Source organism: Ischnura elegans, chromosome 8 (assembly GCF_921293095.1).
Source record: "Ischnura elegans chromosome 8, ioIscEleg1.1, whole genome shotgun sequence".
Lineage (NCBI taxonomy): Eukaryota > Metazoa > Arthropoda > Insecta > Odonata > Coenagrionidae > Ischnura > Ischnura elegans.
This window is the reverse complement of record NC_060253.1, coordinates 71,984,943-72,006,733: the sequence shown is the minus strand read 5'-3', so window position 1 is coordinate 72,006,733 and position 21,791 is coordinate 71,984,943. Positions and strand designations below refer to the sequence as shown.

The 21,791-nt window shown below is 36.8% G+C and overlaps 1 protein-coding gene and 1 long non-coding RNA gene across 6 annotated transcripts in view; one reads left to right on the top strand and one right to left on the bottom strand.

The window, feature by feature from the left end:
- The window catches only part of LOC124164525 (neprilysin-2-like), a 160,246-nt gene that overhangs the window by 6,185 nt on the left and 132,270 nt on the right, over window positions 1–21,791 (bottom strand). For 2 of the 5 annotated variants that reach the window (XM_046541881.1, XM_046541876.1), the window contains exons 2-8: window positions 10,142–10,299; window positions 5,577–5,681; window positions 4,612–4,857; window positions 3,778–3,989; window positions 1,398–1,574; window positions 1,065–1,282; window positions 692–850 (exon numbers count right to left, since the gene is read on the bottom strand). In XM_046541881.1, coding sequence (XP_046397837.1) covers window positions 692–850; window positions 1,065–1,282; window positions 1,398–1,574; window positions 3,778–3,989; window positions 4,612–4,857; window positions 5,577–5,681; window positions 10,142–10,299 — 1,275 coding nt within the window. The remainder of the gene's footprint in view (window positions 1–691; window positions 851–1,064; window positions 1,283–1,397; window positions 1,575–3,777; window positions 3,990–4,611; window positions 4,858–5,576; window positions 5,682–10,141; window positions 10,300–21,791) is intronic. The other 3 variants (XM_046541877.1, XM_046541878.1, XM_046541879.1) reach the window with 3 other exon arrangements.
- LOC124164526 lies at window positions 816–10,231 on the top strand. The gene is made up of 2 exons (XR_006866056.1): window positions 816–875; window positions 9,561–10,231. It is a non-coding gene; the product is annotated as an uncharacterized LOC124164526 (long non-coding RNA).

The window sequence follows — 21,791 nt, the reverse complement described above, 5'->3', positions numbered from 1 at the left end:
ACCGCTTAAACCGGCCTTGATTATGGGTATAGTTTTAAACGACGAAAAGTTTGTCTTTAATGATCAATTTCTTAGTACAAGAGATTTAATTTCTCTGTGGATCCATTCTATTATCAGTTTTAAAATTCTGGATGAACAATGTTTCTCACATGAATTATCATTTAGTCAATTATTCATACAACGAGTGGTAGTATCTACCCTTAAATTTTGTACACCTTTATTCTTCAAGCCTAAAATTATGCGAATGATTCCAAATACACTAGCATAAATAGAGAATATTAGCATCTATTTTTGCAGAAAATGTACTGAAAACCCTTATAGGCAATAGTTAAACCCTAATTTTCAGGAAATTTTGGTGGGATAGATCCCTAGAATAATTTTTTCCTGATGGTTATTACAGAAGATATTAGTTGTTGGTCCTTGCCACTGGAGTTATAAACTAAATTTATGCCACTGGTAATTAATATATTTAGCTTAACTTGAGAATTTGCCTTGGGTAATGCAATCTGGGAAATATGAATTTTCTAGCTCTTTTTAAATAAGATTAGAAGAAAGAAGCTTATCCCTGCATTTTATGGAAAAAAATGCATTTTTTTTAAGTCTGTGAAAGGGGTATAAAAAGTGAAAACAAACAATTGAGGATTAACTGTTCTTATATGATTATATAACTGTGATTTCATTGCTCCTTTACCTTCCACTGACTGTGTCAATACATTCTTTCCAGCGTGATTCTCTCTCAGTCTTTCCAGACAAGGCGGTGAGATACTTGAGCTGACGTCTGCGCAGTTCTTCTGTCATGTAGCTGACTGATGCACCAGTTGCTCTCCACAATGCATAATTGGCTTGGACCCTGCTCAAGGAAAAAAATCAGTGTGGTAAGAAATAAGTTTATCAATTTTTTTGGCATCAATAAATGTGTGCAGATTGTATATTCATCCAAGTTGTGCATCTCCCCCTGGGTATTAGGCAAATAGCATAACCCCTGATTTCTTGTTGCCTGGTTGAGTTGGATACTTGATGGGAAATATGTATAGTATTTTCTAGATGTTCCTTCAAAAACTCACCTCTTGGGTGTATGGCTCAAAAGTATTTCCAGATCCTTTATGTATTGAGGTACATTGACAATCACCACCTCCTTAGGGCTGACGGTTATCTCTGGAGGAAGAACTTCCTTAAAGTACTCCATCCAGGGAATGGAAGGATACTTCACCTGTAGCTCCTCAACTGTCATTGGATTGTACAGTTTTGAGGCATTTCTTCTTTGCTCCATTGGTAATGAAATCTGTAACATTTTTGTGAGGAATAAAAGGCAAATGAAGCTCTTTGCATGCTTAATTCTTTTGGCAACATCAAAACTTTGTTGTGGTTGAATGGGAACTAATCGTTTATAGACTTACATTTGCCAACTTTATCTCAAAGTTGAGTGATTCTTTCAGTTCCTTTGATGCACGTGCTCTGTCAGCACCCATTAATACAGCAATATCCACTTGGTATTCATAATAAGCTTTCACCACCTTATCTTCCAAACCTTTAGTAAGATACTCTCTGCTGAGGCCGAGCATGGCAGAATCGAGCTGAAAAAATTAAATCGGAGAAAGTCATAAATTTGTTTACTTGAGTGATGACTGGTGGATTGTTTTGTAGAAAAAATGTATTTGTTTTTTAGCCAAAGAATAGTTTTCTTTTTCAATATGTGAAAAAATTTATTCAATGAAGGGCGTGAAAAACTTGGTATTGTACACTTCATTACATCCTGGAAAAGTCAGGTTGTCCAAAATTTTTCTGTAAGTTGATGAAGGTATTAAATTATTATTCAGGAATGAAATAACCCATATTCAACATGCTATGTTTTGATTTGTATGGTTACTCATTTGACTTTACTATCGATTGTGCTCTGAGCATGATGAGATATATGCTGATCTTAAATTAGGAATGGGTAGGGTAGGGGGTATCTGTCCTCAGAATCATGAGCTGGCTCAGCTAACCATTATAGACTCTCGTTAATACGAACAACGTTATTACGAAGTTGTCGTTATTACGAAAACAATAGTTGGTGCCGACGAAAAGGCCAATCTAATCCATAGTAAAAGAAACGTTATTACGAAAGGTTTGTTATTACGAAATTACGAACCTCAGTCCCGGTCCTACCAGTCACAAAAAAAATTTATTACGAAGTTCCACGGGTTAGCAACGGCATTTAGGAGAATATACACGACGATACGTTAAATTATTGTGACACTTTTAAGTTCTCCTTGTGCACAGTGCTCTAGAGCGTTAATTATGGTTCTTTCTTCAATAGGAGATACTTCAATATGCACGCAACATCATGTAATAAGCTTCATTTCTGTGGAATCTTGGTAACCCACTCATTACCGCTCGTAAATTAGGCGTAAATGAAGTCTTCTTACGAACATTCAGAGATGCGAACATTCGCAAAATTCAAGCGTGCCCAAAATTTCAAATTTGGCGCCTTTGGAGTTGGCCGGTGCGACGCGGTGTGGCGTAGAGGAACTTGCACTTCGGGCATAATCTGAACAAAGAATCATTTAATCCGTTGTGAAGTCGGGGATTGTTCAGCGTTTTACCCATTCTTCCTTCCCGTGGATAGCCTTTTTTATCGGCTCTAGCTACGTCGCACGCGCAGCTAGATTAGCTCGTCACAATCGTGAGTTTACGCACAGTCGTAATGCAGTGGTGCATTCGGCAGGATAACAACACATTTCAATGCCTTACAAAGGTTTATCAATTTACGAAGAAGGTATTGGAATGCATATCGATCGTATACCGAGGACCTACTGCATTCGCGAAGATATCAACCCTCGATTATGTCTTGCCGCATTTTTCTATTGATAAAACCAAACGAATGTTCTCGAACCATCCTTTGCGCGTATTATTATTATATTGGCGCATAATTTAATCGCGTATATTATATACATGACTGAAGCTCTTCCGCATTGCGGCTATAAGTTTTGGATATTGAAGAAACAAGAAATTTTGACAAAGTTTTTTTTTTTTTGCAATGATTCCGAAAAGAAACGTTCATACGAACTCCGTTATTACGAACCTCCAATTTTTCGGTCCCGCGAACTTCGTCATAATGAGAGTCTACTGTGTACAGTCGCTTCTTAGGAAAATTAATGAATTATTCTACCGATTAAGGTAGGTTTGCATGGAGCTTTACAAAGCATTGCAGCAGTCTCCCCTCCCCTCATGGACTTCCCTCTTTAATTCAAAAATACTCCCCTTCATTCTGAATACAAATCCTATTCTCTTCTTACCTCTCCCTCGTTCACCCAACATTCTACCCTCTAACACTGTTCTCAATATGTCATCCCTGTTAAGTACTCGCTCCTTCCCGTACCATTTGTCTCCTCCGTATCTCATCCAGAAGCTTTCTCTCCTCACTCACCATATCCAGCAAATCTGCTTTATTTAAAAGCACCTTGTATGACTGGTGCTTATTAGTTGGGCAAGCACCAGCTCTACCATCCATATTGAGAGCAACAAAAAGGGCAACACTGGCTAGCATAGATAGTATTGGGAGGATTCATATAGCTGCTGTGCATGGAAAATCTGACTAAAATTTTTGACATTATTTTTCTAAATTGGTGACTTATGAGAGGGAGAAGGTAACGGAAGGAGTTTGAAGAAATTTAGCCTTTTAAAAAATCAACATTTTATCAAATTTTCCACATTGCAATATTTTGTATGATGTTAGGCACGATGTGGTGGAAGTTCAAATTTTATCAAATTATGTGAATTAGAATGGGTACTCACATCAATGGTCCTGAAAGATGAGTTCTTAAGGTCTATTGTCACTGAGAAATCCAGGAAGTAATCAACACTGTATCCATTCTTTCTGAACTTGTAGACACTTTGAAGCCAAGTGAAGGAGCCTTCATCCCATGAATCTCCCTCAAGGACTGGCCACCCTCCAAGATTTTTCAGTACATTCTTCAGTGGTTCCAATCCTCTTTCTTCAATGAGAGCTGCAAGAAATTAACTGTGAGTTAGGAAAAATGATCATGATCTGATTTATTTTCGAAAATCATCTTGAAGTCAATTGGGGTTACTCTTGCCAAATATTTCCGAATTATATCTCATTGATAATTAGAATGGGTATTCGATATTGATATGTTTATTTTAGTTTACTATGATATTCCGGATTTAGTGAATAATTTCAACCTTAAAAACAAAAATTTACCCACGTACAATAACATCCTTTGTGTTTGTGATCCTCTTTAATGCTTTGTGACTTAAGCTCAAGACAAACTGTCCAGAGAATTTATTCTGGCTAATTCATTGCCTAGTCTTAGTTGAAGCTAATTTTATCAATCCATAAGAAGTTACTTCAAAAATCACATCAGTAGACAGTGATTTCTTTGCTAACTTGAGTCAGTGACTGCTGATAACAATCAGTTCAAACACCCAGGCTGTTCCTGGCTTAAGGAATTGATGACCTGACATCAAGAAAATGACATCCAAAGCAAGCTGTATTCTTCACTAAACTTTGGTTTTCACACCACAGGCTGTTTCCAGGAAATCAGGAGTAATTTTAGGCATGGGCTCTTGTAAGGACCCAATAAATAATGGCGTAATTGAAGCACTTACTTTTATTCATGCAAGCCCTATAAAGGTCCTTGGCCATTCTGAATGCTCTTAGGTCATTGGGCTGATCTGGCTCCTCTGCAATCCTTCTTAGCTGCTCTTGAAGCTGGTCATGGATGACATTGAAGGCATTCAATGAAGACTTATCTTCTGGAATGCTGCTTTTGCGTTCAAAACCTCCACAGGCATAGCTGTAGAAATCGTCACATGGTGCAACTGATGTGTCCATATTTTCTATAATCTTGGCAGCTATTTCAAGTATGGTAACAAAATATATGGGTTAGTTATGAAGTCAGAAGTCTCCAGAGCTCATACTGGAATAGCTATTATGCTAACGTAAGGGGAGAAATCCTAGGGTTTCATTTTGTAAAATTAGTGGACACACTAATCGGTTCTCATTTTTAACTATTAAAAGGATGGATTACATCACCTCAAACAGTTGATTTTTGTTTTTCAAGGCAACATTTAACTTGCTTAAAACTTATGCTATAATCTTGTAATTTCCAGAGCGCATATAGTGTAGATTAGTGGACACATAATAGTATGTATCATCATATTGAACTCCTTATAGGATGAATCACATCTGCTCAACCAGTTGCATTTTTTTTGGTGACATACAACTTGCCTAACAATTACAGTGTCATCGTTTAATTTGTAGAGTACATAGAGAGTAGACTTACAAAGTTTTCAAAGTTTAACAAATTAGGACATAAATTTTTCATTAGAGGTTATGTTTTCAAATTTGAGGTTACATACTTGCAAATGTGAACTCCACTCTTTTTGACAACTAAAAATTTCATGGTGAGATGATAGTAATGATATATTTATTTTAAAATGAGTAGTATGCTGGAAATAAAAGACAGATGGAGTGTGTTTGATGCATCCTTTTGAGCAAAGTCAGGACACAATGATGTATCATTGTTTGGTAGGCAAAGGGAAAAATAATTAACCATAGTTGCTTCTCTTACCTGCTTTGATGCAGCCCTTGGTCAGGCATGGGTTCTCCTTGGGGTCCTTTGGTGGCTCCCCTACTAAAGCTTCTGCCAGAAAAGGGAGAGACTCTGATGTTTCTGCTAGATTTTGGTTTAGGAGTTTGAGCCAGGCATTTTGTGAAAGAAATATTGGGAAAGGAAAGGCAATGGACGGAACGAGAGAGAACAAAGAAATGGAGTTAGGTGAAGCGTCAGTCGTCTGTGAGTACAACAAATAAAACAAAACGAAACAAAAGTCCTCCTAGATGATTTGTCTCCTCTTTTATTGTCTTGAATCATCCAATTCCTTTTAATTTCTTGTCCATTCATTGGTCATTTTAGAATTTTAGTTAAAAAAACATTCCCTTATTATAGAAATAAATTTCTTCCTGAATAGTCCCATTCAAGTAAAATTATTTCATGATGCATCTCTCTTTTGTGTGACCATTGATCTCTCTCATCTCTCTCGTTGTGAATCTACATTTTAGGAGTGTGATTTAATTACCTCTATTTAAATTTTTCTCTCCTAGACAAGGTTCTCATTGTTAAAAAACCTTTTATATTATATAAGTTGATGCTAATTTAATGTAATTTGATGATGATTTATTCTCATGGATTTAAGTTTCATATGTTTATATCATCCTTTGTATTAAAAATATGCTCACAAGAATGCTTAAAGAACTTTTAACTGAATCTCATGAGAGAAGAATGTCTCATTAAATTGACATGATGATAAGATGTCACTGTTGTTGACCAGTGAATCTATGGTGGTTCAATATTTGGTTTTCTGCAGTGGTGGGGTTGATCTTAGTTTCTCTTACTATTTAAAACTTATTAAACTTACTATTGTAATTACTTAGAAATATTATATTATCCTTTTGATCAAGCGGCTTAGTATCATGATGCTGGAGATAATAAAGATTGACACCGTGACCAGTGGCATATTGAGAGGTGGGGTCTTTGGGGAGGTGACCATTCCCCCCTGTAATTCATTGAGAAATAGATAAGATGGTTATCATTGAGGTGGCTCTTCAATGCAAGTATTTACTTCACCACCTCGACAAATAGTATTTTAAGGTAACTGGAGAAATATATAAGAGCCACTTGTTTATCTATAAGCAGATGTATAATCGCAGAGAGGTATTCCATATCAACTAGGCAGTACGGAAGTAGGAAAATGCTTTTGTACTAAACCCTCCCCTTCCTCCTAAATTAACATGACTAGGCTTTTATTTCATGTTTCAATTTCATGTTTTAATGTTCAAATATGAAAACGGCATGCGACAATAGATTACCTGTTGCGATTTTCTAATTATTTATGAGTATTTTCCCCAGAAAAACAGAACTGCATGTTGTTTTTATGTTGAATTTGTATACGTTTTGAAGCCATTAAAAAAATATCTCTCCCTCAATATTTGGGAAACTGCTATGTGTGGGTGCACTGAATACATTGTCCCATTTACGTGTTTCTGATCTCATTAAATTCAATAAGTTATTTGTTTGATTGAGTGATAGCAATGACGTTAATGGAAATGAGAGGAGTATAAGCACATATTAAATATTGTAGTTAATGGTATGGAAAGTACGTGCAATTCAATACAAGTTTTCCATGTGGGACTGCCAGTATAATGAACATAGAAAAGCAAAACTTGATTTTCTCAGTTAAGTCTAGTCTCAAATTGGAAAATGTTAAAAGAAAAATTTCGGGTATACATTATGTATTGTTGTGGCTAGCTATCAAAAGACACCGTACAGTAGAGCTCAAGGATGATTTCCATACTAAATTGTTCTTCTAACATCATTGCAGACATACGTGATGTTATCTAGATTAGTTTGCCTTTCCACTTTGAACATGAACCCACTGTGAAAACAGAAGCTTTAAGTGATGATACATCTAATACATGAATATCTGTCCACATTCAGTATCAAGCAATAGTAAACAGAAAAATAAGGAAATGAAATCCACCTCCGTGAACAAATGTATTAGTTTTTTCTTCATTTTGGTCTGAATATTGGAGTTATTTTCAGTCTTAATGCTATTGTCAGTCAGTCATGTGTTCATTCAGTTGTGGTATCTGTCTTCACGTAAAAGCTTCCCAACGCCATTGAGTAGGTATATAAGAGCAAACATGCATAGTGGTAAGATATAAAAAGGCTGAGAGACAGATGGAATCAAGGGAAGAGGGTAAAGATGAGCTACACAGAATACACGGAAGAGAGGAAGAAAAGTAGGTGTGGGGGAATGCCTGTTGTATTGGGAGGGTTGATTTACATGCAAATTCATTTCAAAATGGAACATATCAGTTTGAGAAATAACATCATAGCTGTTGTAGTGATTCAAAGATATTAATAATTGTGGAAAGATTGCATATAAAAGAAACCTAGGAATAATTTCAGATTTTCATCCAACTTTTGAGTGTGAAATGAGTTAATCTTTGAACCAATTAATCACTTCAGCCAGTCTATAAATATGAAGTTGTGATGTAATTTTGCCAGATCAAATTATTTCCATTTTGAAAGCCAATTTTTGCACAATACGTCAATTAATATTAGCATATTTTATCTGTATTTGTTAATATTTTCAATATTTCGCCTTATATATTGCATGTTTTCTTGGTAATTAATTCATTATATATCAGAATCATTCCAGAAAAAAGGTGCAAAAAAGAAAGGCTGAAAGTTTAGCCCTTCAACTTTATTCCAAGAGTTTTTGGAAGCTTCCTTATAATTTATTTTGAATGAAAAGTGAATTGTTAAATTTGGTGATTAAGTACCAGAGAGAGGATTTTGGGGAAGTGATAACTGTGACATTTAGCTGAATCACATAAAATGATATAATTTTCATTTTAAAATTTCAAATTTGAAATTGAAAAGACAATTTTTGCACAATATTTCAGTTAAGTTTAGCATAATTAGCATAAAGGTTTAAATGAAACTTTATATTTATGACAGTAGAAAATAGGCTCTTTTGAAGAATAAGGCATTCGATTAATCCAATCCATCCGTGTTTATGGCATTATAAAGTAGAATATTTATTTCAAATCCTCTTAACTGAAAGTAGAATAATCTAGGTAGTAGACCTTTATAATATTTCTGGAATCATATCTGGTATAATGAATGTTTTCAAGCTTTATTAAGTGTGAATATGATTAATATATTTCTTGAAAATAAGAATATGTGCTTTGACTTTAGCTTTTTGCTGTGAAAGTTAGCAGAAAGAGCTGTATTACACATATAGTGCTTCATCTGAATTACATATTAAGTATTTTTTTGAAAGTAAAACAGGAATATTTTTTACCAACTTCCACCAATACTACTACGTACATAAATGTAACAGAAGTTTCTACTTAAATAGAGAAAGAAGGTAATTTCCATTCACCAAGAGAAAATGGTTATGAATATCATGACTTATTATGAATGATGGCTTTATTTTCATTCTTTGAATGGAGGTAGTCAAAAATATTAATATAGCAATTGCTACCTTTTGATAGCCCTAGCTTAGGCTTCTATCCTCATTGAGAGTGAACCACTTACTTCATTCTCATTAATTATTTATATCCCATGGGAGGCTGTAACAAGACTCAATTCTATAAGTGAACACAATGACATGAAGAAAAATCACTGGCTAAGTTCTACAATAATGTTTCTAATGAAAATATTGCATTTTTAATTTATACTTAAACTTTTGTTTTTATAAATTTAAACTTCCGAGAATTTTCATATGAGGACCCTATAATTAGTCAACTTCTATTCAAAGACCTCTTTAATAGTTGAGAAAGAATGATCTTTTGGCAACTTTACTTTAAGGTAAGACTGTTTCACAGTATTTTGTAATCCATATCCTACTTTTTACTTTATTTTTAATATTTATGACAACTTGAATGATTTCTACTCAATGTGAAGTAATTGTTTGATTTATTGATGTATTTATTTATTGATGCTGTGTTATACCTTGTCTGCATCTTTGCTCAATTCTTCCAGGTACTCTCCGCGTTGATGTTGCTGGTGAAAATTGTTTTGCCCATTGGAACGTAGGTAAAAATGTTGCCACCAGCAAAATCAATGAGATGAATACATGTAAGAATGGTGCCGAATTCCTTCTTAAGCCTACTGAAGCCATCATAGAAATTTCATTTGCCTGCTTCTCATAAATTTGCTTTGTACAGGTAGCTGTTTTCAGCTATAAATTATTTTCATTTAACTTCCATATATGTGTGTTGAAGTTTATTGAGAACTTTCCATTCAGCTATTTGGCAAAATTATAATGAAAAATAGCCAGTGATATTATCCTACAATCATGGATACTTCAGATTTGAGCATCACAAATTTTATCAATCACCAATTGAAAATTTCCTCTTGCAGAATGTGATGGTAATGCTCTCTAGAATTTGACTTTAATCGGTCAATTTAATTCCTGAAATGACTGAACCCAGTAACTTAGGACGTAGTGCCTCTGAGGTTTCTTTCTATAAGGTGGAAGAACTTGTTGGTTGTTCAATCTCTGAGCTTGTCTTGCCCTCAAGCTTCTCATTTGATTGATGGAAATCATATTATTTTCTCACCCTGATCTCTAAGACCCATTATTCCAAGTGGCGGAACTCCTAGCATAATCACAGCGACAAGAGCCACAGTCAAACCAATAGCTGCTAGAATTGCCACTGTTGCTATGAGGGTCAAGTTCCTCTCCATGGTTGTACGTCGACGCCACCATGTTGGGTTCCTGCAAGTAGAGAAAAAGAGAGGTAAGTAATTTGCGAATGTACGATTTCTATCACAAGTTTTATCCCATAGTTTTGATTACAGATAATAATGTACTGGTGTAACCAATCATTCAGGGTAAGTACCCTTCTAAACATTCAGCCTTGTGAATGAAGAATAAAGTTTTCATGGTAATTAAATTGTTGATATTAAAAGAGATGTGGGTAAAATGACTTCAAATTTCAGTGCAGATTTGGAGTGTGAGAAAATTAATATCGAACAGTGGCACTGATTCCAAGATGTTTGAAATTCCGTAGAGGAAAAATCATTTGCCTGAACCAGGATTCGAATCTGGATCCTTTGATTTCCGTGAGTGTTTTTAGCTAGAGAGGCGTCAATCCTTTCTGAGGAAATTGGTTGTAAGCACCCGGTCGGGAATCGAGGGATCCAATCGTGGTCAAGGTGAATGATTTTTTCTCCATGGTATTTCATACATTTTTGCATTTCGGGTGACTCCATAAATTTATCACCAGCTCGATAAACTTATAAATTTATCCCGGTGCATGAGGAACCAGATGTGTGTCTACACTACTCAAAAAGTAGTCAACAAATGGTGTAAATATATATTAGGTTCGCATTTGATTGACATTTTTCTTCATGATGAGAACAATTAGGACTTAAAATAAACAATTTGACAGAAAATTTGTTTTTTGGTGAGAAATTGGCTTCTGAGACCACTGTATGACGATCGGTACCATCACTGTACCCAGGGCTGGGCAAAATACAGGCCGAGGAGTATTATAGTTACAAAATATTGCTCCAAATGTATTTGAAGTATAAAATACCGATCCCGATGTACTTGAAATGCATATTACTAAATACCTTTGACTGGGGTATTAGAAAAACGAACTAAAAATAGTATTTTCAACACTTTTTAAAATAAAAAAAACATTTGTATGGGAACTAAGAGATCTTAAAAAAATATGCCTTGGCATGTTATGGATTGTTGAAATTCATGAAGAAAATGATTCAAACGAAAACGAAATAATCTCTGAAGCACAATGTCACAGAAGTGTTATCAGAGCTACTTCAAAAGTATTTTACAAATGCATTTTTTTAAATTGGGAAAATACCAAAAATCTGTGTTTGAAATACACGATACATTCAGGTCGTATATTTGAAATACCAGATACAAATTACAAATGGATTTAAAATACGTATTTTTTAATACTTTTTTTTTAAACATTGACCAGCCCTGACCGTATCTTCCTCCCTGAAAGCACCCCAGGTACGTCTTTGCGCCTTCATCGTCGAATTGGGCCATCTGCGGCCATGACCAATTGGTGCGTCGCGATCAGTTTTTCACCAGCCTGCCACCTTTTCACGCTCGAGAGAAAGGTCCGATGAAAATGAAGAACAATGGAGCGGCCTACAAATGCAAGCCCGATTCGCATTTCGCTCCTTTTTCTTCGCCCAATTCGAGTCGCCTCGTTTTCGAGCGCGGCTGTCTTGTTCTGAATTTGGTCGGAAATGACCGGGTGAGTCGTGATTCCTTTGCTTGTAGTTCGTGGATTGGGCAGTGTCAAATTAATTATCGGCATTGAAGGATTAACTCAAAAGGCTTAACTCATCAATGCCGCTCCAACGAGTGTATTTTGTTTTATTTTTTTATTTTCGGGCCATAGAAATATCTCGTAGGAGTCCAGCGGTATTCCTTTTACGGTGTCCCCGCGTCACGGTTGGATTACTGGCCAAAAGTGTCGCCTTCACTGCTGGAGACGACCTCTTCCTTGCCCTGAGGAGGATTCCAGCAGGGGAGAAGAAACTGTGGGCCAATAATCCAACCGTGACGCGGGCACGCCCAGAAAGGAATACCGCTGTACACCATGGACCGCGAAAGTTTTAACCTTTTGACGATATCTCATTTAAATTTTTAGGAAATTTGCATTTGAGGAGGCACTCAAGTAAAATTTAGAATCAGGAAAATGTTTACTACGGTATACTCTATGTACTACGAAAATTTCAAAATGATAGCTTAATTTCTAAACAAGAAATGCGTCACGTAAGGATACCACTTGACCCCGAGCGATGCGTCTTCTTAAGAAGCGAAGTTAGGGGAAGGAAAGCGAAGGTTAGGAAGTTAAGCGAAATTATTTAGTCCTTTCTTACTGTAAACGGCTATAGCATAGTCTATTTCTTTTAGTGCTGGAATTCCTACCCTAGCGCAATTAGAACCTCGAGTTCTTACTACTCTCATGGTTATTCATAGTTGCAAATTGATGTTTTCACTTTAGTCGAAGTGTGTTATTTAAATGAAAATAGCGTCACAATATGGTGTTAAAAAATTAAATTAAACCGTTTTAAAGAGTGGCAATTGGAACTATTTTAATTGTATTATCTGGATACTCAGCATCCTGACTTAGATTTTTAACATCGAAGTCTGCTGCATTTGAAAATAGTTTTTTTTAACTATGCATACGAAGAGTTGAAAAAGTAAATTAAAGGTATAAAAAAATTCCTCCGTTTCAAAAGACTATGTATTGAGTGACCGTTGAAATTATGGAAAATGCATTAAATTTCCCATTTGTGGCTACCTTCCACTGTAAAAGCATTGATATGTTGATATTATGGGAAAAAATATTCGTTTTGGATATATCAGCCATGGTGGAGCATCATTAACCTCCGGATTAAAAGAAATGCGGATGAACACTTCGATGGATCATCCGCCATCTGAAACAGAGGCGCTACGAAATGTTAGTATTCCAACCTTTTGCCCTTTACTAATAAAATAATCATATAATCAATGAGGAGATATGTGAAATAATTACATTATAATTAGAATAACAATCCAAGTAGCAGCCAATCAGCGATAATTTATCATAAGTATTCTATCTGGCTCCATTTATAGTCTAACGACAGCCTGACTACCAAGCATCCTAACACTTCAACATGACGTGCTCCATGTAAATTTATGTTAAATGTCATGCTCGTCTATTTTTTTTGGGAATATGAAATGGGTGATGAAGCTTATGTTTTCTATAAATGTTTAGTCGAAATTATCTTGATTATTCTCAGGGCCTTAGGTCACCTTCACGCTTCGCCACTGATCTGACGTGATTTTCGTCGAAAACTTCAGAAATCGAATTCATGGCGGAGTAGTAACTTGAAAACAAAGCTCCGAGTGTCTTTCTCTCCTGCTAGTAATTTTAGAGTGGTTCATCATGACCCATCCGTACTCGTCACCTAGTTACCCATATGCCAGTATTGAGGCTAGGGGAAGGTGAAATCCTCTTGGAAACTCGATTAATCACGCCGAGATGCTCAGTGGGCGCGACGGTCGTTTGAATTTCCGCTTTCGGTGCACTTTCCCGTGATCAGCTCCCTGCCAGGAGGCGTGAGCATCTCCTGAACTCGTTGCATGGGACGGGGAGAATAAATTTCTCCTATGTTATCTTCATTAAGAAAGGTTTTCGTGATATTTATGAAATATGGTCTAGTCCAATGGAGAAGGTCACCGAAGCCTTCACTTTAGCAATAAGGGTTCATTGAACTTAGCTCACGTGGACTGTTGGAGAGAACTGTTGAAAAATGGTTACAAAATTTATTCTATGGATTCTGCCACAAATATTTTGTTGTAGCTCTTAAGATATCCGACAATTTCTCGAAACATTCCGATTCTTAGGGTGCATGTATGCAGGGTGATGTGAATTTAGTGCAAAAAAATATACGTTCCTTAAAAACGTCCATGGTATCAAAGATTTAGGGAACGGGAATCGATTTTTCAGCTGTTATAATATTGGGACAAAATGAATCAGATCTTTATTTGGCATGCTCCTGAAAGTACGCAACCAACATCACGCGTATCGTCTCCGAGCGAGTCTCACAGGGCTTGCATAACGCATACAAGATTATTTTCACTTCTCTACCATGGAATATAAACGTTTTGCTAGCTATAGTGCTGTTGGACCAAGTATGCTTACGCAATCATACTCAAGGTCCTGGAATCGCACCCATTACGCGTTGACTTCGTTGGGAAACGTTACGCCTTGAATTGCTCCGTTTTTGAAAGTGACATTCTTCTCGAACGTAATCTATAAGGATACTCATCTCTCCTGCTTGACCGGAATTTGAAAAAAAGCATAATTGTTTCAGATGTAAAATATTAATCCCTAAGGTAGTGGCGTATGTTAAAAAAAGTCTGCTTAAATAGGTACTCTGAAAAGTTGAACATGATACCTTATGTTTTAAGCGAGTAAAACGCCTCTACAAGAGACAAAATGAGATAATGAGAGTGGCTGAATGGGCGCGATGTGTCCTCATAGCTAATTTTATCTTGTTGATATTCCTTCTTTGAATTACAAAATTTAACGATTTGCAAGCTTCCCTTTCCCAACAAATATTATTCCGTGTAACTCACACTGTTTCATTAGAGATCAATGGAGAGATATTGCTCCATGCTATGTTATAACTATGCTAAGACTTTGCGTACACGCGCTTGATATTTTTTTTACCCAGCTTCCTTTGCTTCCTCTTGAGTGCAACGTGAAAGTTCCACCGAGAAACGATTTAATTACATTTTTGTTGATATTCAAATATATCGTTGATTTATTGAGATCGTTCGAGTACATTGAAATTTTTATGTTACATGTTTTTAAATCGCATTTTAAATCCACAGATTAATGCAGGGTTTAACGTGAATTGTTGACGATACTTCGAGGAAATTTAAATTGCAAATAGAATGTAATGTCTTTTTATGAAAATTGTAAACATTCGCTTTAATATAAGAATTGCAGGTCATAAATATAACGTTAAAAGAACTTGTTTTTAATATTTTATGAATTTTTAGCATACAGACCGTGTTATCGTAGTCTATATTTGATAGTGAAATGGAAGTAGTACCACTGTTGGCTAGAACCGCTGAAAAGATTTAAACTTAAAAAACTTAGATACAGTGGCTGGCAGTGAAAAGATCTTCAACCTGAAGATGCCTCCAGAACAGACCTGAAAACTATCGTCTGAAAAAAGGATATTCAGCTGTTGCCCGGGAACAGAATGTGATGTTCCATACTTATAGCGTCAACCTTAAACAGATTTTCTTTGAAATATCTTCATTAAAGGTATGTATCCTAAACTTGTTTTACATGGGAACGAATCACTCCGTCTTATCTGTTTTTTCGTGGCAAATAATTATATTATTACTGAATTTATCTTGAGATATTCGGTATATAAAATTTTACTATAAATAACAGTTTCGTTTATTAAAAGTATGACCTCTGTATTTTCTCAGATGTAAAAGTTCTGTGATTGAAACGCTGGAAAATATTGAAAATTGTTTATTCTATACACCCTGAAAATTTAGAAGTGGCAGCATAACTTTTAAACGAATAGAGTATCGTGAAAAAGAGAAAAAATACGCTTGTTCGTTCGGGGGTGATGGGTACGTCAAATATGGTTGCACTAACTCACTCAATGACTCAACGCGAAGGTTGATTTGTACAAGTGGGGGTAGAGACCATCTCAAACTAAGCCACTGGCGTGTGAAGTTCTCTCCTCCAGGCTATATCCCCTCTCCTACTAGCTCCTACATTTAGTGTTTTTATCCTGTTTAATTTTTTTTTGAGTTTTGAAAATAAAATAATGTAATAATTATTTTTTGCAAATGAAACTGGTTCACACATTCAGCGTTTAGGAGCTAGTGCCTTTACCTGGGCCACCTAGCTCTTGGAGGATGTGGTTTTGGGGGTCTCCGAAGGCTTCACCCAGGAAAAGATCCTCCATCCTCTCTCTTTCCTACATTCATGGTTTTATTCTGTTTGCAATATTTTTTGAGTTTTGAAAATAAAATTGTATGATTTTTATTTTTTTGCGCATAGAACTGGTTCACATGAACGGCTGGGCACGGGCCGCAGTTTGATATCATAGGAGCCGCATGCAGCTTGCTAGCCGTAGGTCGCCGACCCCTATAACAGGCTACCGCGCTCCCTTAATGATAGCAGTATTAAAAAAATCAATTTTTGCGAAAATTTGACGTTGTTTTAATTTGACTTATGTTAGTGGAACTCTTTTAAGCCTCTCTCCCAAGCCGACCACCGCAACCGCGCCGAGTCATTACCCGCATTTTCGTCGCCCCTGAAAACACGCTACGGAAATAAACACGTGCAGCGTTTCGCGTTTTAGGGAGAACAGGGCACCCCGGTTTACACTTTTGCTCCAGCACCCCTCACGCCCGTATGTTGCGCGTCATGTGTGTTCCCGCTCTTCAACCGGGCCACATTTCTTCATTTCTTCTGGAGAGCAGAAATGAGTGTTACGCACGCCGTTGAAAAGGGGTCGCGCCTCGCATCTGGAGACCTAGTTATGGCGGTCCTCCTTCCCCACCTGCTCCCGTAAGTACTTTACTAGTAAATACCCTTTTTCTCGTATTTCTCGAAATGCATGCCATGGCCCGTTTTTTTGGAAGAGAGAAAAAAGTTCACTCGTACACTTTTTAGTTTATCCCGTAGTGTAGCGTACTGCAGAATGGGGTGAATAGGCTCACTTTTCAACTTACTTGTGCTAAAAATTTAAGACTATGTAAAACAGCACAGTGAATTCAATGCCATTTTATGTCTTGGCCTATATTTCTGATTCATTACCTGAGATATCGTAATATTTTTATTGGTGAGATGTTATAATGTTTTTAGTGGTCTGATCCAATTGGTCCACGCTATGGGGTGAATAGACTCTTACACGTTTTTCACTTGCAGTTTCTATCCTCCTTTAAGCTTGATGAAGAGGCTCAAGAAATAATGAACTGAAAACATCGATTTGAATTTTTAGCTGAATTTCTCTTTATTTTTAAGGTAAAAGGTGCATTTTTTGTGGTTAATGAAGGCCCAAAATGGTTAATTTTTTTCAATTTTGATATTTATTTGCAAAACAGCATCAATTGTTTCCCAAATATAACTTTAAGAAGAACTTATGGAACTTGCTGTCATCACTCCAAGTGGGCTGAGTCAATTGAGAAATTATGTTGTCCTCGTTGTATTTTATTCAGTTTCATATATTACTCATATATTAAATAAATACCCCTTAGCAAAGTAACGGAGAGTAGTACGATCAAATGGGTATCCCCATTCCGAATAAATTATAAATCTCTCCACAGTTAATTTTCCCGCATCTGGGGATGAAACTTTATGACAACCCTGAGGTTTCTTTTCGGATTTTTCAGATGTCGTCTAATGGCCGAGCAAGGGATATTGTATACAAGGGCAGCATTGCGAATACTTAAACCCTGATTTTCACAGCTTGCACGGCCTGATTGATCCCTTTGGGAGTCCTTTTGATGTGCCGTTTTCCTACTGGGTCAGGCTAATAATTTCGCGGCATTGTGATGTGGGAGCCTATTCACCCAATTTCAGGCGAGGTTCGCCACTATCTTGAGGAAATAGGGTGGTTTCCTATTATTTTTCTATTGCCTAAATCGAAAGATTATTACTCCTGGAGTACGTATTTCACGCTTTTAGATTTTTAAATGACGATATCTATTTTTCGCAATTAAATGAAAAGTGAAAATTTCCAAGCGCGCGAAAACGCGACGGCTAAGTATGAATGCCGGGAAAACTCCGTGTGACGTCGTTCTGGTCCCCGCTGCTGCAAGTGAGGTGACCTTGGGGCGAGGCTCTGAGCGCTGATACGACGCAGGATGCTAGCAGGTAGCAGAGTACCATGCTAGCCGGTAGCGCTTGGCTTAAATAAGGATTATTAATACCTTATAAAACGAAGAAAACTTTCCGACCTTAGCCAGTTTTAATAGGTGATTATCAAGACATGTTTCCCTGAGCTCTGTGCCTCATCCATGCATTGGTAATCTCTCAGACGATGTAAAACTCCTATCTACTCGTATAGAAACTAGGTCCCTGTGACGTCACGTAGAGTGGCATCGAATGGGCGCCAATCTGGCCTTTTTCAAATGAGGATAAAATTGACCATTGCCATTCGTTTAAATCGGTATTTCTAAAACCAAATAATTTGTATATTATGAATACACTAATGGTGGGTAACGAATCGCAATCAATGCCTTTCGTTTTCTTTGATGAAGGAAACTACCCTATTGGCTGCTGCTTTTCATCTAATTAGTTGAAAATTTTCAAAATTTAGATATTGGAAGGAAAATAACGATTCATTTAAGAATGAAAATGGCAACAACTTTACCTCAACAGTTTTCGAAAGGTAAACAAAAGTTTCCGGGAGCATGGAAAAGCTGTTTGCGTGGACGAATTCTGTGATCGATCTCACACTAAAATGGCTGCCACACAAAGAAGCATCAATCGATGAATTGAATCATGGAATTCTCCACAGTCGAAACCCGTTTATATTTTTGATCTATCTGCATTCTTTGGTGTTTTATTTTAATGTAAGGAATTTTCTTGAAAAACAAGTCTATTCACCTCGTTTTACGGTAAAGAGAAAAAAGACGGATTGAGAGGGTTTTTTCTCGTGGCATAATTGTTTCACATTTAAGGTTTCCGGTGACTGGGAGAATCGGGAATTATGCACGAATTTTTTAGACCCTGGAATTTCAAAATATTATATTTCAAATTTTTTTTTTTTGAAATTCCAGGGACTAAAAAATTCGTGCATAATTCCCGATTCTCCCAGTCACCGGAAACCTTAAATGTGAAACAATTATGCCACGAGAAAAAAAAAGAAAAAAATTATTATATTTCAAATATCAAAAATATTATATTTCAAATAACCTTAATAAGAAGACGGAACAACCTTATAGGCCACATCTTGAGACATGATGGCCTGATGAAGACAATCGTCGAAGGGCAAGTGGAAGGCAAGAATGGAAAAGGAAGACCTCGGAAGTAATGAGAGATGTGAAAGAGAAGAATTACGTAGGTGTGAAAAGATTAGCTGATAGGAGAACTGAGTGGAGAGCTGCGTCAAACCAATCCTAGGATTGTTGACCAGTGATGATGATGATATTTCAAATCCATTTTACATGAAAAAATTTTCAAGTTAATCACCCATTTTCTTGCGAAGAATATTGCCAGAGAACAGATGCCTGGGAGTGCCAGTGTAAGTATTTAAATTAGGAATGTAAAATAACACATAAATATATATAGTATTATTTAAAAGTATTGAAGTAATTTTGAGTGTTTTAAAATTCTAATCTATCGCAGTAATCACATAAGATCAACCAGGAATTTGTTTAAATTCCCTGGAAAACCTGGAATTATATATGAATTTTTTTCTGCTTTGATTGGCGGGACACCCATACATTGCTTATAGTGATTTGGATCACCCCGCGAGCCGCCCTAGATATACGACACACTGCTGCTACTTTATTTCCTATCCGCGCTCCCCGCCGCAGAACGTACTCTGGCACTATCCTTATATACATGCATAAGTTGTCCACCAATTTGAACTCGTTCGGCGTTATTTCTTACTTTCCCCTTGGCTTAGGTGAGTTTTTCAGGCGTCTGCGTGTATCCGAATGGCAGGCTAGCTCAAATACGTATCGGTTCCGATATATTAAGATCTCGAATTCACGTCGCACCTAGACATTAGGCTCCAAAATCAGAAAAAAGGCGTAACTTATGTTCGAAAAAAAATACGTATTATTAGCTCAGTGCTTCAACTCAAAGTTGGTTCAGGTAGGTTAGAGAAAAGGTGATGTGGACATGTGATGAGAATGGTGCACTAAAATGCGTGTCTAAGAAAAAAGGAAAGTATTCCGAATTGAAGTCTCGTGCAAGTTTAAATGAAATAGGGGAAAATGTAGAGGAGAAGGAATTTTATTTGGGTGTTAGACATGAAAAGTTGATATATTAAGCTGAACTGTAAGATTATGGTGACTAAGAATTGCTTGGGCAGCATATTTTGCTTAGTTGAATCACAAAATTAATCCGTGTATATTCAGAGGAAAACTGAACGGTCACGTGTGACTCGCCTACTCGTCGTAGAGAATTTCCGGGCACGATCTTAGAAAGTCATGTTCCAGGAAATTATCGATGTGGTGTCACATGAATTGAGGAAAAACGTGCGTAACGTTAGCGTATGCAGAAAAATGGCTAGTCTATGTGGAAAAACGCTGCCAAGTTGAATCTTGTGCACCATGATTAAATTTAGCATATATTCGTCATCTTCACGTTACTGATGCATATTCGTAGGCATGTAGAAATAATTTCATTAGATAACTCAGTGAATATCTCTTTTTCATGACAGTGAATTACAATCAATTCATACGGTGGGTATCAACGCTTCCCAAGGGCGGAATAATTTTCTTGTTTGGTTGGGTATTGACTTTTATAATGATCCGAGTATAAGGAACATAGTGACAAGTACTAAAATTCACTGCATTAGGAGAAATTTTAAATGTTGATTCAGTGTCTTGGACAATAGGTCCTGAAGAATTTTAAATGCAAATTTTTTTCCAACGTTTCGTAATATTTATACACCTTCGTAATGGCTTCTTTTTCCAATTGATTGGATTCTTTTCGAATGTATAAAAAACTATACTCCAAGACTCTGGATCAAAATTAAGCACTGAGGTCAAGAGGAATAAACAGTAACTCTATTTAAGTAGTTTTTAAGCCCAACTAGCCCATTCAGAAAAATTATTTTTGCCTGGACGATAGTGATCTTGTTGTGATCAGGCAGTGAAAGGAACGGAAATCGTGCAAATGGTACAACCAAACCAGGTCGCGCGTCATCGCTGCATTCAATGGCGTCAAATTTAAACTGGAGCAGGTTAAAGTGTTTTGGGGCAGGGTTAGTACTCTTTCAGACGCCGCAGCATCCGTCAACAGCTGCAAATTGTTCTTTGAAATCGACTCCCCCGCCTGGGTTAAGTACTTCTTCTCATTACGATCGTTACGATCCACTGGGCGAGTTTCGGGGCATGCTGGGAAAGGTATTTTGTCTGTCATCAGATCATAAAAGCAAGAATGTATACCTGGCCATGGGATGAGTTGAAGACCTTGAACAGAATCTGTTGCAGAGAGTGATGGGCTGGGATAACTCCCGGGGAGAACGATACCTGCATACCTGCTGAATTACTGCTTTGACACACATTTGGACGTTTTTGTGATAAAATCCAAAATCAAAGTAAGCTCAGCCGGGGTTTTGTGTAGCTTTGTTTATGATAGCATAGAAATTACTCCGTTACTATTTTGTTGCTTTCATGAAGCCATAGCTAGAAAGTTTCTGGAGTTGGAGAGGGGTAAAGGGGTCCATTGATTGAGGGAGTCAATGTCTCTCTATAAATTTTCCATCTTATCCATCATTCATTTCCATCTGTCGGCACTCAGACCTGATCTGAGTATGTGGCCAGTATAGGCCACTAAACGCCTCCTTGAAAACAACTACGACGCAACTAACCCAAAAAGCATGGAGGGAACTACAATTCAGCTACGAAAGCCTCAAGCAGACATTTTATGGGTTATTTGAACCCAAGAGTAAATATATACAAGTAAATATATAACAATATATACAATATATATATTCTGCGCATGAGGGATCAAG